Source organism: Galeopterus variegatus, unplaced genomic scaffold (assembly GCF_000696425.1).
Source record: "Galeopterus variegatus unplaced genomic scaffold, G_variegatus-3.0.2 Scaffold3058, whole genome shotgun sequence".
Classification (NCBI taxonomy): domain Eukaryota; kingdom Metazoa; phylum Chordata; class Mammalia; order Dermoptera; family Cynocephalidae; genus Galeopterus; species Galeopterus variegatus.
In genome coordinates, this window is record NW_007729169.1 from 194,428 (window position 1) to 211,844 (window position 17,417).

The 17,417-nt window shown below is 37.9% G+C and overlaps 1 protein-coding gene across 1 annotated transcript in view; it reads right to left on the reverse strand.

The window, feature by feature from the left end:
• TDP1 (tyrosyl-DNA phosphodiesterase 1) overlaps positions 1 to 17,417 on the reverse strand; it is an 84,143-nt gene that overhangs the window by 35,966 nt on the left and 30,760 nt on the right. Inside the window, exon 13 of the mRNA XM_008583833.1 lies at positions 17,122 to 17,229. Within this exon, the coding sequence (XP_008582055.1) occupies positions 17,122 to 17,229 (108 nt within the window). The remainder of the gene's footprint in view (positions 1 to 17,121; positions 17,230 to 17,417) is intronic.

Genomic DNA, 17,417 nt, shown 5'->3' on the forward strand with positions numbered 1-17,417 from the left:
TCATGTCCCAATAATTTCCATAACGACGGGCTGTCCATCAAACATGGGATGATTTCATGGTGGGATCAAAACAGATGGGAGGAAAATTTTATTAAAACCATAAATAGATTTCCATAAAAGCAAGCAACCACACAAAAGAGTTTGAAATTGCCAGCCAATATAACATTCTAATAAGTTCAAGCTAAAATGCTAGTTTTAAGTTTCTTTAAACATATACGTCTGGATGAACATACTATTCTTGATTAAAATAATTTTGACCAATTTTTAAATTAACCACACATTGAGTTTAGAAAGGGCTATAACTATGGACAAGTCTTCAGGTCAAACACGTCAACATGTTACATATACAAAATAGATAAAGGCTTTATGAGCTGCTTTCTTAAATTTCTGGCAACCCAAATTAGGATTTGGATCTTTGAATTCTATCTCAACATTATTTCCTTCATAACGTGCTGGCTGATTGGGTAATATCTCCATCTGAGGATTCTGGATTTCAAAATGTTGATGGAGTTAAAGCAACTGAACCCAAGAAACTAGTAGTAGGGGTTTCAGGTTGAGAAGCAGGCTGTCTGGGAACAGGAGTGGGAAGACAAATTTTCTTTATATACTTTTAAAATATCTATTTGGGAAAAAAAAAGTTTTTAAAAGAGTTCTGATTCAAATCTTTATTGATCACTAACCATGCACAGTGCACAGTGTTAGATACTCAGGATATAAAGATGCATAAGGCAAGGCACCTGCTCTCAAGCAGTTCACAACATAAAGAAACAAAGGAACCCACAAAGAATCAACAAGGAAGATGTAAAAATGGCTATGAAAACACAAAAGAAAAAATAATCATGTCTGCTGAGCTAGAAAAAATTTCACTCAAAGGGGAGCACTTGAGATAGACCTTCAAAGAGAAGTATAATTGTTTTTAGACAGTGCAGAAGATAAACTTAAAATCTGAGAAGGATTCTGAAAATGAACTGTAGTTAGATTAAGGGGGAACTGTAGTTAGTTACCACTCATTCACTCAAAGTTTTCTGAGCCACTAAAGGCCAGGTACTGCAATAGGTACTGTGTTAGTACGACAGAAAACACAAACATTAAATGAAAAATTACCAAAAGTCAGGATGAGTGCTAGTATTTTGGTAGGAAGTGGTTTCACTGCAGATTTTATGATTCATGGTGATGTGGTAACTATGGCAACTATATACTAAAACATGCCCCAGGGTCTATGAAAAATGTTTTCAGTTAGAACCTCAATCATAACACATAATGAAAGAGAAAAGAAAACTGTGACTATCTGTATTTAAAATAATAAATAAAATGGAAGATGAAAACTATAAGGCTAGCATTTTTATAAGATTCCAATTCCCTAACCCTCAGTAGACAGTTTTCACTTGTGTGCACGGTCAATTGGATAAAACAAAGTTCCTACAATGAGGAAGCCAACGTCTTGTACTTATGATGGGTAGAAAAATAACAGGTCATAAGTACTATGTACACAACATAGGAGCCCTACAAAGCACACTTCTAAGGTGAGGAGTGTTTTAGATTAGAAAATGAGATCTGGGATTCTACCAATCTTTTATAAGACCATTACTTTTAACAACTCTACATACACAAGAGCACATGGTTTTTCAAAATGCACAGTGCACAGTGTTAGATACTCAGGATATAAAGATGCATAAGGCAAGGCACCTGCTCTCAAGCAGTTCACAACATAAAGAAACAAAGGAACCCACAAAGAATCAACAAGGAAGATGTAAAAATGGCTATGAAAACACAAAAGAAAAAATAATCATGTCTGCTGAGCTAGAAAAAATTTCACTCAAAGGGGAGCACTTGAGATAGACCTTCAAAGAGAAGTATAATTGTTTTTAGACAGTGCAGAAGATAAACTTAAAATCTGAGAAGGATTCTGAAAATGAACTGTAGTTAGATTAAGGGGGAACTGTAGTTAGTTACCACTCATTCACTCAAAGTTTTCTGAGCCACTAAAGGCCAGGTACTGCAATAGGTACTGTGTTAGTACGACAGAAAACACAAACATTAAATGAAAAATTACCAAAAGTCAGGATGAGTGCTAGTATTTTGGTAGGAAGTGGTTTCACTGCAGATTTTATGATTCATGGTGATGTGGTAACTATGGCAACTATATACTAAAACATGCCCCAGGGTCTATGAAAAATGTTTTCAGTTAGAACCTCAATCATAACACATAATGAAAGAGAAAAGAAAACTGTGACTATCTGTATTTAAAATAATAAATAAAATGGAAGATGAAAACTATAAGGCTAGCATTTTTATAAGATTCCAATTCCCTAACCCTCAGTAGACAGTTTTCACTTGTGTGCACGGTCAATTGGATAAAACAAAGTTCCTACAATGAGGAAGCCAACGTCTTGTACTTATGATGGGTAGAAAAATAACAGGTCATAAGTACTATGTACACAACATAGGAGCCCTACAAAGCACACTTCTAAGGTGAGGAGTGTTTTAGATTAGAAAATGAGATCTGGGATTCTACCAATCTTTTATAAGACCATTACTTTTAACAACTCTACATACACAAGAGCACATGGTTTTTCAAAGCAGTTGTGCTGCAGGGTTATTCCCTCACTCCAATATAGATCTGGGATTCTACCAATCTTTTATAAGACCATTACTTTTAACAACTCTACATACACAAGTGCACATGGTTTTTCAAAGCAGTTGTGCTGCAGGGTTATTCCCTCACTCCAATATAGCCGTCTCCTTTGACTCCAAATAAGTATAGAACTTCATTTCTCAAACAGCCTTTGGAGCCTGAGGTTCAGTCTTTTGAGTATATTCAAGGGCAGTTTTAATTAACTATAGAAAATAATCTTCAATTTTGGAAACAGTAAGAAATTATTTCAAGCCAAGGTTGGAGAATAAGATGGATAAATGAAACTGGGTCATAAATACCAATGAGGCCTGTGGAAAGCAGATCTGGAAGAGGTCCCCCAAGAGTCCCATCCCTGGTGCACACAGCCTAGATAAGCCCCATTCCTTGAGTGTGGGCAGGGACTGTGAACGTGATGGGATTTTATTTGCATAATTAGATTAACAATCAGTTGATTTTAAATTAATCCAAAGGGAAATAATCCTGAGTGGGCCTGGTTCTTCCTCAGGAGAGATTCTCCTGCTGGTTTGAAGAAGCAAACAAAGAGGGCACCACAGCAGCTCCTGGGAACTGAAAACCCCAGGCTGACTGCCAGCAAGAAAGCGGGAACCTCAGTCCTACAGCCACAAGCAACTGAATTCTGCCGACAATCAGCAAGTTTGGAAGTGGACCCTGAGCTTCACATGAGATCACACCTGGGTCAACAGCTTGATTTCAGGCTGGTGAGATACCAAGCAGAGGACCCAGCTGATGGGTGCCCAGACCCGTGACTCACAGAAACTGTGGGATAATAAATTTGTGTTGTTTTAAGCTTTTTAGTTTGTGGTGATCTATTATATAGCAACAGAAACTATTATAAGGCCCAAAACAAAGAGTGCCTATTAAGAAACAATACTTATTTGTTAATGTGTCATGTAAACTCACTTTGAAGGAAATTTGGGGGAGTGGCAAAAAGATCTGAGCAATGGCAGTATTTTGGGTCAAAGTACCTAGTTTCAAAAGATGACCACCTTGAAAAGCAACACTTCTTTGGATGTGCAGATCTGGATTATTAAGACAAAGATCTCTTATTATCATGTTAAAAGTCAAAATTCAGATTACTTATCTTCCATTTTGCTTATTATTACCCTTATAATTTTCTCTGGGGAATTAAATTTTGTTGTGCTTAATAAAAAGGAGTTAATTATTCATCCCAAACACGAACATTTGTGTGGTTTGGTAATACTACATCAAAGGAGAAAAGTGTCAAAAAAAGTTACATTTTTGTAGCTTTTGATGTGCTCTTGGCTAAAATCCAATTCTTAAAACTTAGTACATTCTCTGGGGAATTAAATTTTGTTGTGCTTAATAAAAAGGAGTTAATTATTCATCCCAAACATGAACATTTGTGTGGTTTGGTAATACTACATCAAAGGAGAAAAGTCTCAAAAAAATTTACATTTTTGTAGCTTTTGATGTGCTCTTGGCTAAAATCCAATTCTTAAAACTTAGTACGTCTACCACTTTGCTGATGGATCATTACATTTGCTAGGCATCACCACTTCACTTGGATACAGTCCAAGGCACTATCTACAACCCTGCCTCACCACTCTGAAGTGGGTAAACATTAATGCAGAGACAGTAGCACTCACAAGTCAGTTGTCCACAAAGTTCTGTATTTATTCTCAAGGATGATGACAGTATCCACCAGGGCAGACAATCTAGAATTAGAGATACGTGGGGCAATTTTTTTGGCTTTCACCAGGACCTGGCATTTGGTATGTGAAGGGCCAGGTTATTAAATATCCTGTAATGCATGGATAATCTTGCACAACGAAGTATTATCTTGACCAAAATGCCAATTGTGCCTTATTGAGAAACACGCTATTTGAGTGTAAGTTAAAGCCAACTATATTAAAACCATGTCTATTCTAGAAAGTCTCATGTAACAAGCATATTAAAAAGCAATTATTCTAATCAATTCAAATTATAAAATACATTGATGTAGAACTGCCTTTTATAGACCCATGACTAATAAAGTGTCAAGAAACCCAGGTGACATTAAGGTGATAGTAATTCAGCCCTAAGAGCAGGTGAACAAGGCAAAGTCTGGCCACCTGCTACTGCTCTGAACTCACCCACCCGCCTGCCCCACTCATTCCAGCAACACTCCCTTTACTGTTTCTCAGACACAACAAGCATATTCCTGCTTCTGAGGCTGTGATGCTTTTTCTCAGCTATCCATCCACTTGGCTCCCTCCCTCTTTCAAGTCTCTGCTTAAATGTCACCACATCAGCGAGGCCTTCCCTGACTCTTCTACTTAATGAGCAGCTTCCCCCCACCCCAACCTGGGCACTCACTACCCTACAGCAATGCTGCCTGGGTTTCTAGGGCTCCTTGTTTAACCTCTGTGCTTCAGTTCCTCCATCTGAAAAGGGCATTAACAGATACACTGTAGAACTATTGTGAGGATTACGTGAATTAAAGCATATAATGTGCTTAGAACAGTGCACGGAACTGTTAGCTCTGGAAATTTAAAAACAATACCCTAAACCAGTTTTGAAATAAAGCTACTTAATTCATTTCATTTGACAGAAAAACTTGGTCTTAACTCACTGGGTGGCAAAAGTTGGCCAACGGTGACATAGGGCTACTTATAGTCTTTGCTTCTGACATGTTTGTTTTGTCATGGAGTGCTGGTCCGGATACCCCTAGGGATATTAATATACAGTATATGTACCATATTATCTTCCTAAACTCCAAATACTGAACTGCATCCGGTCCCAAGGATTTCAAATAAAGGATTGTGCACCTAAATTACCATTCTAATTTATTTTTCTCTATAGCATTTATCACCATTTGACATATATAAACTCGTTTTTTTGTGTAACTCTTACCACCAGAACATAAAGTCAAGGACTATGTTTTATTATTGTACTCCCTGCACCTGGAAAATTGCTTGGTACATAATAAGTGCTCAATAAGGTATGTTTATACATGATATACCCAAAATAGAACATTTTCTTAGATAGAAAGAACATTTTTTCATGGAAGATGGTGACCAGTTGCTCTTCAACCCAGGAGGGATGGCTTGGAACTAATTCATTTGTCTGCCAATAGAACACTTGGTAAACGTGAAAAGTCCACTTGGCATATATTTCCTGTATGTTCCTCAGTGCCCAGGCATCCACTCACTATACTCTCTCCTGGAAAAGTCACAAAGGCTTATGGTGTCAATAATCAGTACTAAGGAAAACTCCAAAATACACTACAGTACAAGCATATGTACACTAAACTTTTGAGTACATCTTTAACAAACAATTCTACTTAAAGTTCCCACCACAATAAATCAATCTGTAATCAAGATTACCATCCTCCCACTGAAATGGTTCCATTTCCTGACGTCTAGATTGATGTCAGTGATCAACCCCCACACCCCTACCAGCCACACCCCAAACTGAAGAATCACTTTTGAGGCCTCTCTCATGTGCAATTACGCACAAGGTCTAGGCAGTACTTTCTTTGTTACCACTTCAGTCCTGGCCTTCATTAGCCATGACTTGGCCACACAGAGTCCAGAGGGGAAGCCAGACAATGACAAAAGCAACCACACTGAAGGACAAAGGACATTGATGATGCAGGAAACCCAGGGCATTACAGAAGCCACTGGGCTAAGGAAGCCAGCACAGCCTCTCAGAGAAAGTAATATTTAATGCCAGAACTCAAAGGCCATACTGGGTCAAAATCTACCTATGCAGAATAGTCAGAAAATAGTTAAAACTGAAATTAAATGTGTATAATCAGTTGTTTGGTAAATTTCTTCCATTCAAATGTAAATTAAGTGAGAGCAGGAACCTCCTCTTTGTTTATTGCTCTATCTCTGTGCCTGGTGCAGCACCACCAGGGCGATACATATTTGCTGAACAATGAATGAAGTTGCCTCAACTCCACAGCCTTACTCCTCATCTGAGGGAGGGGACAATGCCATCCCAAACGATCTTGTGCGGACTGAATTAGACAATGAAGATGAAGCACTAGAAGTGTCTGCCGTGTGACAGCTGCTTAGCGAAGGTCAATTCTCTTCCTGGTTCCTTTCTTCTCACTCCCGCAGAGCAGAAATGACATTTTTTCCCTATGGGGTGGCAAGGGACTAACATTTTGACATGGATCCCCCAGGTGACTGAGAGTCTGAGGAGAAGCAGAGGACTGGTTCAAAGGCCTAATGACAAAGTCTGAAGTTACTATAGTTCTTGTGGTCACTGTGAATATACAGGTCCAGCTACCATGAAGTATTACTGCCCTATGCTTGTTACAGGAGATGTTGTTTCATGTGCCTACAATGAAATAGTTAATCTACCACAAGTACCATTATCTAATAATTATAATTAATAATCAGAATTAAGCTTCCTTAAACAGGGAAGGTAAGTGTGATCTGTTGAGCATCTACCACTGCCTGGTTACAAGTGTTCTGTATAACACATCTCAAAGCCCTTAACAAAACTCAGTGTAACTTCACATCCTATTTCCATATATAAGGAAATTGGGGTTTGTCAAGGGTTAATGATTCACAAATGGTAAGCGACCGAGTTGAAATTTGGACTTGGGTCTGCCCAAATCCAAACCCATGCTCTTCCTAGCATTCCAACTGCCTTTCCTTGGGAGATTTTGGGGTATGTTCTATACAAATAACACATATCCTGTACCTACCAGCTCTTCCCCACGAACACTGTGATCTCTCCACACTTCCTCACTGGGCTGCCTGAATCCACTCTTACTCCCCCAACAATCCACTCTCCATTCAGCAGCCCAAGCTATCCTCAGACACATATCAGATGATGGCACTCCACTTGAACGCCGTCTATGAACTGGCCCAGCCTCTGCATACCTGCACTGGAGCACCCCAAACATTCCACACCCTCCCCAACCAAGGGCCTTTCTCCAGCTGTTCCCTCTGCCCACACACCCTTCCTTCATAGGACTGGCACTTTCTTCTACCAGCCTCAGCCTAAACATTCCCTCCTAAAGGTGGCCTTCTCTGATCTCTCCAGACATGCTCCAACATATCACCCCATTTATTGCTTATAGCCCTTATCTGATATTTTCATGTTTACTTGTATATAGTCTGCCTCCTCTCCTCAGCTCTATTTAAAATGAAAACTGAGAATAGGTTCTTTTTCTCTTGTTCCCCATGGTACAGACAGTGCCTGCCTTGGGTTAAATGCTTCCCCCAAATTTAATCCCCACTATAACTGTTGAGGGTGGGAAATCCTAGTATGGTAAATGAAAGGTGAGGCCTTGAAGAGGTGATTAGATTGTAGGACCATGCCATAACAAATGGATTAAAAATGGTGGTCAGGGTTGTGGTTCTGAGGGTGTTAAAAAGGGAGTGAATGAGGTTAGTCTCTTGCTCTCTCTACTCTGCCATTTTGCAAGGTGACCTTGCAGAGGTAACCCTGCTGTCACCAAAGTCACAACCAAAGAAAGTCTTCAGATATGTTCCTTGGATTTTGGACCCCCCAACCTCAGAAACTGTAAGCACTAAATTTCATTTTCTTTATAAATTACCCAGTTCTAGTATTTTGTTATAAGCAACAGAAACGGACTAATATAGCACCTAACACAGAGAAGGCACTTAAGTGTCTGTTAACTATGGAATGAGTCTTGTTGGGCACTTCATTCATCCTCTTGTTAAGTAAAATTTGTGGGAGGCCACTGATTTGGACTAGGCTCCTGCACTAAGCCTAACAGACCAAATTAATATGAACCTTAACTATAGTAGTTGAGGTTTAGTTAATTGCAGGAGGCTCTGTAACCAATTAAGCAGTAACCAATTAAGTTGTCTCTACACTACAATTCCATTTCCTATAAATGCTATCAGATCATACTATTGGTTGAAGTTCTCTGAACCTGCTCTGGTTTGGAGGGCTGCCCAATTCACACATCATTTTCATTTTGTTTGCTTTATTTTGCTCTGTTTTTCTTTGCTCAAATAAATTCAGTTAAAATTTAAAACTTATTGCTTAACATATTTGACATAGTTGGTAGGATCCCAAGCAGGGCTCCAACAAGTCTCCCAGAGCATCAGGTAACCAGACATAGGTACCAGCTGAGCTCACTATGCTATTTTCTTGCTGCATCTGGGGATCGTGGGGATCCACGATCCAAGAGTTCTTTCTTGGATTCTGATGCTCCACAGGGTTGTGTTTGAGCTGAGTTTGAGCAAATTTTTGATCTGGGTTAGGTTCAAGAGCTTGAAGTGGATTTAGTAGGTAGGTAAGGGTACTAGAAGACAGAATCATGGGTTTATCCGGATCCAAGAAGTCGAGAAATCTACCTATTGAATGCCATTCAGGGTTAGTTTGTGCCATGAGAGAATCATGATTTTGGGGTGGGTACCAAGGGTCAGTTTGTACTATGAGAGGGCATATGACCTTTTGGGGACTTGTGGTGGCTGCCTCATTTAGACAGAAACTGGACTGAGTCCAGGGTTTGGAATTCCCTCCATTTGGGACTCCAGGCAATTTCATGCATAAAAATTTCCCAGAATCTGTATTTATTTATTTTTTAAATAAAAATTGGTGACACTTGCCAAAGGTAATTTGGAATTACAGAGGCCTCAATGAGAAAGTTTTTAAATTTGGGTAAAATAGTTTATTTGTGGGGTATATCTGAAAAGGAAGGATCAAAAACTTCACAGAAACAATGGTATGTATTTTAAAAATTAGCACACAGGGGCTTTTAAAAGACTAAAATTAAAAAAAAAACAAAAAACAGTTGTTTATAGAGGTTGAACCCTTAAATCGGTGGGACTTGTTTCTTTAAGATAAGTCCTGAGCTCAGAACAACAGTGAAAGGTATCCTGGTCTAGCATGGAAGATGCTTTGTCTGCCCTACTAATGAGCCCTGCCCTGAACTCAGTAATTTAGTTGAGAGAACAGAGACTGAGTTGGGAAGTTGTCTATTTTTATTTATTTTGAGACTTGTTGTTAGTGAAGGAAATTTTGATACGTGGAGGAAGTCTCCATTTCTGAGGGTGTCTCCTCTCTGCACCACAAAAAATGGGCTAAATCACTACAGGCTTTTACAACAGAGAAGGCAAAAAGGCTGAGGTCTATACAACAAGCCTCACCTCTTACCATTTTGTCTCAACTAGGCTTCCTACTCACTTTTTTCTGTCTTGTTCAGGTAATGGTGTTTAGATCTAAAACCTGATTACAGTGAACAACCTAGCTAATAATTTAGGACAATAATTAGGCAGGTCAACCAAGAAAAGGGCAAGAGCCCCTTGATCATCCCCCACTGTTGAAATGAGTAAAATAATTAGAGGGTAAAGAAAATATCCTCAGAGTAAATGGTTTATGTTAAAGATGAATGGGCCCTTAGAATAGATGACGTTTTGTAACAAGGCCTGCTTGGGTGTGGTGAAATCTCCTCTCCTATGATAAGTCAATCTCTAGAGGACTGATAACAATTGAGTCCCTTTGGAGGATCTGTCCTTAGGCAGATAGGGGAATTCAGAAAGCCTTGCCTTGCTTACCTATTGGTAATCAATATAACAAAGTGATATATTTTATTTTTTTTGTCCTTTTTGAGACCGGCCACACCGCGCTCAGCCAGTGAGCGCTGTGAGCGCACCGGTCATCCCTATATAGGATCCGAACCCACTGCGGGAGTGCTCCTGTGCTCCCAGCGCTGCACTCTCCCGAGTGTGCCATGGGCTCGGCCCCAAAGTGATATATTTTGAGGTGGTGTCTCCTGAAACTCATTTTATGGCTAACTTTGTTTAATAAATAATTGTTAAGAACAAGTAAAGTTAGGTGAATGAAAATAGGATGGAAATTTGTAAATAAACTTGCCATTGTTTCAGGAATCTTTTTCAGTAACTTGAGGTTAAAGTTATGTTATGTTGGATAAGTGACAGATGTTTATGAAATGCCCGAGTCATTTTTAGGTAAGTCAAAAATACTCACACTTGCTCCTCAACCATTCTGTTGTGTATCGGAGGACAAGAGCCTGATGAAGAGACGATAGACTTCCCAATTACCTTTACTGATGGGGTGGGCTACTAGAAATTGTTCTGAAGAGAAAACAGCTGTTCACTACTTTCACCAAGAACACACGGAATATCTTGACTAATTGGGAAACACTAATGAAAAAATCTGGTTGAAGCTGATAACCAATGCATGGCCATATTCATTCATCTAACAGATATCTGATTATCTACCATATGTAATAGATTCTACTAGGGCCAGAAATATATTGGCAAACAAGGTAGATGTAGTTCCTTCCCTTATGGAGTGTTATAGGAGAAGTAGCACGTATGAAGAAAAAGAACTGTCCATTCACTAGTACCTGCATAAATTAAATTGAATTCCTCATGTCAGACATTTTTGTTGCCATTTAGTACAAAAACCTAGTGCTGGTCTCACACATTAAACCTAGTGCTGGTTTAATGTCGGATAATGAGTAAATTCTGTTAGTGTTATATCTTGTTTTTTATACAGTATACAGAAGTTATTTGGATCTGTTAATAAAAAAAGGTGTTATGAATATGTTCCTAAAAATTATGAAATGGTGTTGATCTACAAAATGCTGACATTAACAGTTCAAAATTGCTTGCTTCCTAGGTTTTCGCCAGAAATTAAGGTAACAGATAAAAACTTCTAGCGTATGAAAATTAAAACTAGAAAGAACTCCTTATGCAAGGAAAGTAAGACATGTTATAAGGTATGAAAGATGTTTTTGTTAAGGAAAAGAGTAATTTTGTCTAGTTTTGAGTTTAAAGGTTGTTTCTTAATGAATGACAGAAGGAATGAGAGGTAAAACTGAACGGATAAGAAGGCTGTAGAAGGTTTATGAAAGATGAATCAGTAAAAGAAATTTTATGAGTGACTAAGTTGGCTAAAATTAGAAGGGATTTATAAGTTTTTCTAAGAATTGAGCATTAAAGTAAACAGTATAACTGCAAAATTAGAATTTGGTTCTCTGTGTTAAAACAAGGTTTTCTTGGAGAATTGATCTGCTCTTTATTGGAGGTAGAGCTTTATTAGGGCTTCTGATTATTGAAGAGGAATGAATCCTCTCGATGAAAGATCTAGGTTTTGTCCTACAACTATGTGGCTTTCTGTATTTAATTATCACTCTGGTTAATTAAATGCCTCACTGTTAAATAAATGTCTATTTAGGGACTTGTGACCTTATTTTTATCAAGTGTTTTGAATCTTTGATATTTTTGGCAAACTTCTCAAAATCAAATTCGAAATTAAATCTTTTTGACCTAGAATTGACTTTGGGATTTTCCACTTGGGCCCCTGAAGAGCCTCAAAAAGATGTCTCTCTCCTTTTATAGAAATACCAAACTAATTAGGCTTGATGTGTTGCATGGTACGGGAAGCATTACAGAATAAAGTGATGTTAATCTGTTTGAATTATATTTTTATAAATGTGCTTCAGAAATTGCATGAAATTCATAGAAATTTAATAGTCCTGATATAACAATGTAAAATTCTTCAACATCCTTGTCCATTTCTTCCCTTAACCTAAATAACAAAAATGCTGAGAGTTTAGCTCTTTTAAAAGAGGAACTTTGGGCTAAACCTACAACAGACATTGGATAAATTCATTCTGGCTCCTAAAATCAGACAGTTGGCGTTCCTTTGGTTGAGTATTGATGTTCTTTGATTGAGACTGATGTTTTTATTTGGGAATCTGGGGATGGTTATCCCATTTGTGCCAGTAAAGGCCTGTGTGGGAATTTTCCCAGTTTGTTAGGAGTTTTCCTATTGGTAAGTATTATTATTCTTATTAAAAGTATGTGATTCTTGAATTCCAAACCTTGTAATGATTTGTTCCCCTTCTGGGACTCCAGCTGGTTATATGTGCAAAAATTATGGGCCCTCCATGTGTATTTATCTAGAGCAGTGGACCTTCCATACAAAAGATATTTTAGAATTACAATGGCTGAATTGGGATTCCTTTGAAATATCAAAACTAGGGTTGTCAGCAGCCCTACTTACTCAATAATTCTACTTATTGTCTTAAAATGTATTCAATAGAGGTAATCAAGTTTCCTTGTCAATTGCTGGTTATAATGCATTAACATGGCCATTCAAAGTCTTTGTCATTCATAATCATTGTTTTGATTTTTCTCTAAGAGTACCTGCAGTCAGCTAGAGTATTGTCTTAAAATGTATTCAATAGAGGTAATCAAGTTTCCTTGTCAATTGCTGGTTATAATACATTAACATGGCCATTCAAAGTCTTTGTCATTCATAATCATTGTTTTGATTTTTCTCTAAGAGTACCTGCAGTCAGCTAGAATCCAAAAAGTATTTCACCTTTAAGAAGGTTCATGGAAAGGACTTTGACCAAGTACAGGTTTTTGAGAACTTTAAGATTATACCATCGGATTGGGTGGAAATTCCTGGAACTCTTACTAATTAGTTCATAAAACTAACCCAACATCAAGTAGAATAAGAATTAACTGACTATCATGGAAATACTTTGGCAGATTTTTCAAGTGAGGGCAGCCAATGCTGCAATTAAGATGTGCAATTTGAATAAACTCCTTCAGATCGATCCAAGTCAACTCCCCTAGGTTGATTTATTTAATAAACAGTACAATGCACTTGATTTGGAAAAGCAAAACTGTTATCTGAAAAGATGTAAATTCAGTGTTAAACATGGACTCACAGGGGGCCTGGATGGCTGCCTGATCCTCCCTGAATCCTTGAAGCTTCCATTGTTAAGATCCTTGAAATTCATAATTTGCCATGGAGTAAGCAAAATGATACAAATTCTGAGAAAATATTGGTAGGGTGACTGATCTGAAATTGCCAAAATGGCTTATGGCCAATGTTTGGTTTGTCAAACCCATAATCCTGGGAGGACAATCAAAAATTCAGGTGGTATAGTTCTGCTACCCAAAAGAACATTTGAACATTTACAAAGAGATTTCATTCAATTCCCTTCAATGAGATATAAGTATGTTCTTCTAATAGTCTATGTTCTCTGGTTGTATAAAAGCTTCCCATGCAGGAAGGTCAATCTTATAACGTAGTTAAAATGTTATTGAAAAGTGTTATTTTCTTTATGGGGCATCTCTGGAGAGAGCTCCAACAGAGAAACCCATTTCATTGGGCAAATAATAAAATGTTAAACAAGGTGTTACAAACACAATGGCATTGGCTTTTTCCCTATCATCTTCAGTCTTCTGAAAAAGTTGAAAAGATAAATAGCATTTTGAAATGGAAACTGGCAAGATCAATTGGATTACCTTGGCCAAGGGTACTATCACCAGCTTTAATGGATGGAATAGTTACTGGAAGGCCTATGCCTTTAATAGTGGAATCCCATGTTTCTCCCCTTTTCCTAAATCCTGATATGAATAAATGCTTCCAATCCACCTGGCTTACTCTCAGGCATACGTCTAGGCCTACCTGAAATACTACTTCCTTACTTAGCTCCCACTGATCTCTCACTGTCCCGCCTCTGCCCCAACCAGGCAATATATTTCTGACAGTGCTTCCACTGTGGTCTTTACACAGGAAAATAACTAGGGGACAATGTCATATGCACAGCAGGGCTCACGCCTCCTCACCAAGCACAGGACCAAGTGCACGCTGTCATTGAACTGAACTACAAAAACTATGTCTTTAGAAAAGGATTACTCACAGGGTTACTTTAACCTCAGCCTCCCTTAATAACCTTGAAACAATAATACTCATTGTAATCCCTGTGAAGTACAGCAACCTTTTTACTACACTTTGAGAGAAAACCACCCCTAAATAGTCATTAAAATTCAACTTTTCCAATAAAGTAGAAAGCAAGATCGCAACATCAAATCTTCCAAAATCTCCAAGCTGCAAGATTGCTCCATTGATTTTGTACTTTGCATCAGCTCCACTTACATGAGCCAATTCCTTAAAATGAATGTTTCTCTCTCCAATAGGATATATTATATGTGTGTGTGTATGTGTTTATACAGAGGTGTGAGAGGAACAATCACTGCTTTCTCTTAACCCAATCTTTCCATTCTCATCTTATAATCAGCCCTTTCAAACAGCCTCTCTTCTTTGTTCTTGGGTCCTCAGCACCAGCATTTCCATTTCTAGCAACCTCAAAGGCCCACAGTGAGAACTTTGACACAAAAGACTTAGATATCTATTTACAACTTGGAGAAAAAGTTTACCCAATGGGAGGAGGAAAAAAAAAAAAAATCACTTCTGGTCACTCCCTCTGTGGATAAAATCTGAGCTTTTTTTTTTTGTGGCTGGTTGGTATGGGGATCTGAACCCTTGACCTTGGTGTTACAATGCCATGCTCTAACCAACTGAGCCAACCAGCCAGCTTAAAACCTGAACTGTATGTCCTGAATGGTTAATTTAACCTCTTTGGGCTCCAGGTTTCCCAGAAGGAAAAAGTGAGGATGCTAGATAAGACCAGTTTTTACCAAAAAATTGATATTTCTGTATACTGCTCATACTGCATTTTGAGGAAAATCAGATAGCTAAGTTAACAGTTAAGAGGAGTTTAACCAAAGTTGGAAGAATAGACTTCAAATTCAATTCAACATTTATGCAAAGTGGCATGATTTCAGTAACAGCCTTGACTAGCTGTTATAACAAGAACCTTTTAACTATTCCTTGGGGTATATGATAGTTGAGTACTCAGAAAATGTTTCCAATCATAGTATTTTAGGCTCAGAAGCAGGTAGATTATTTCACCTAGTCCTATCAATTTATCATCACAGTATGCAGTTAGTGAAGGTCACACTCAGACCAATGTATGGTAGAACCAATATTAAAAGCCAGGGTTTTTTTTTTTTTTTATTTGCTACTTAGTAACTTGGTTTAAAAGACAGTTCTTGAACAAATAGGTGACCTGACACTGGAATGAAGTGTCTCTGAATATCCAGGTCCCTTTGGAGAGCATTCAAGGGTTCATTTTATACCCAAATTCCTGTTCTTGTCAGTTAACTTTGTAGAAGGCTGGGTAGCACTAAGACTTAATTTCTCATCAGTTTAATTTAGGAATATTTGTACTAACTTAGCTTTATCAACCTTGTTCTTATTTAAAATAAAATTGGGGAGAGGGATTATAACAACCTCACACTCGCCAATGCTGGAACTCCGTGCCCTGAGAAGAGTCACCCGTGTTCCACACCTTGGACTCCCTGGCACTTTGTACATCTCAGGCAATGACTTCTCTACCCAGGGAATATAGTTTGGTCTTCACATCCAGAAAACCTACCTCTTCTTCAAAAGCAAAAGTTTCTCTTACTAAAGATGCACAGCAAAGAAAAGGGCACCAATTTCCTGGACCACACTTCACAGTCAGAGAAGGTGAAGCCTGGACACGCGTACTTACAGCTGCCACGTCCTGAGGGCCTGTCATGTTCTGGGCTTTGACTCTTTCATCTAACTCTCACAACAACCCCAAAAGGCAGTCATCACTTCTTCCACTTTATAAACTAAGAAACAGACTCAGATTAAATAAATTCTCCTCATTCACATAGCCAGCAAATAATAGTACAGCATCCTAATTTTTATTTTTAGGACTGAAAAATGTTTTCCCATTATGCTATGCTGCCTTCAAAAGCCTTCAGGAAGCCCTCTCTTACATCTGACCTGTTACTACCTATGCTGTTTGGGTCACCATTCCTTATCCTGAGCCAGGGTGAAAAGTTTAGCCACCAATTTCCATAAATGAGGAAAATGACTTGGTTTCATTTCTAAGTGGCTCTTTTGTTTAAAAGTTTGTTCATGAGTGCTGTTCTTTCTTAAAGAAGTAATTCTACTCTGTTATACTTTAATTAGTTGCTATTGACATCAATTATGTTATTGAAGCATGAAGAGATGTCTAATGGTTGAATTCGGACTGAGAGTCAGGAACTAAAGCTGTGGTCACAACTCTATTTTTCAATAAGCATAGCAATTTATCTTCCTATTAAAAAAACACACAAAAATGCCAAAAGGTAGGGGGTTTCTCATGGGGTCATGAAAAGATTCTCATATTAGATTATGGTGATGGTTGCATAATTCTGTTCAACCATTAAATTGTAGACATTAAATGGGTAAATTTTATGTTATGTGAATATCTTAAAAGCTTTAAAAAAGGACACATAAGAGATTTGATTGCTCAAGTTTCAAGTCCAAAGGAGAAACTAAGAAAAAAATATTAATTTTATCATTTCATTTTCCTTCTGTATTTACCCCAAATGTCAATTTGCTTAATCCCTACTACTGAAGTATTAAATAATAGAAGTAAACACAAAATTTATGTAAACCTTATAAACATCTAACCTTATAAGTAGAATTAGGCAATGATCAGATACTCTGCAAAGGGATTAGTCATGGGCCTCCTTAAAATTAGGCTCATATAACACAAACACACTGAAAACTAATGACAAATCACAAATCACTTTTTGGAAACTCATTCAATATTCAGAGCAGGAGTTACAAACACATTTTGAAAATCCCTCCCCATCAAGAATATAAGGACTATTTACCTTGTGACAAGGAACCAAGCAATTTTACTGAAGTCTGGAGAGGGCCTCATATATGTCTTAATATGTGGCATGGCATTGCTTCGGCCAGAAGTCTCAGCTGACCATTTACTAGTTATAGGAAAGACACAATCACTAATTAGAAAATACAAATTGGTCATAACCCTCATATTACCAAATTCCATGAAAAGCGAAATCCTATAATCTAAAAACAAACAGTGCATACACAGTTCTATGACCTGTGATATTTTATTTAACTCTGCTCAGGTAACAGAATGACACATGCTCATTCTAAAATG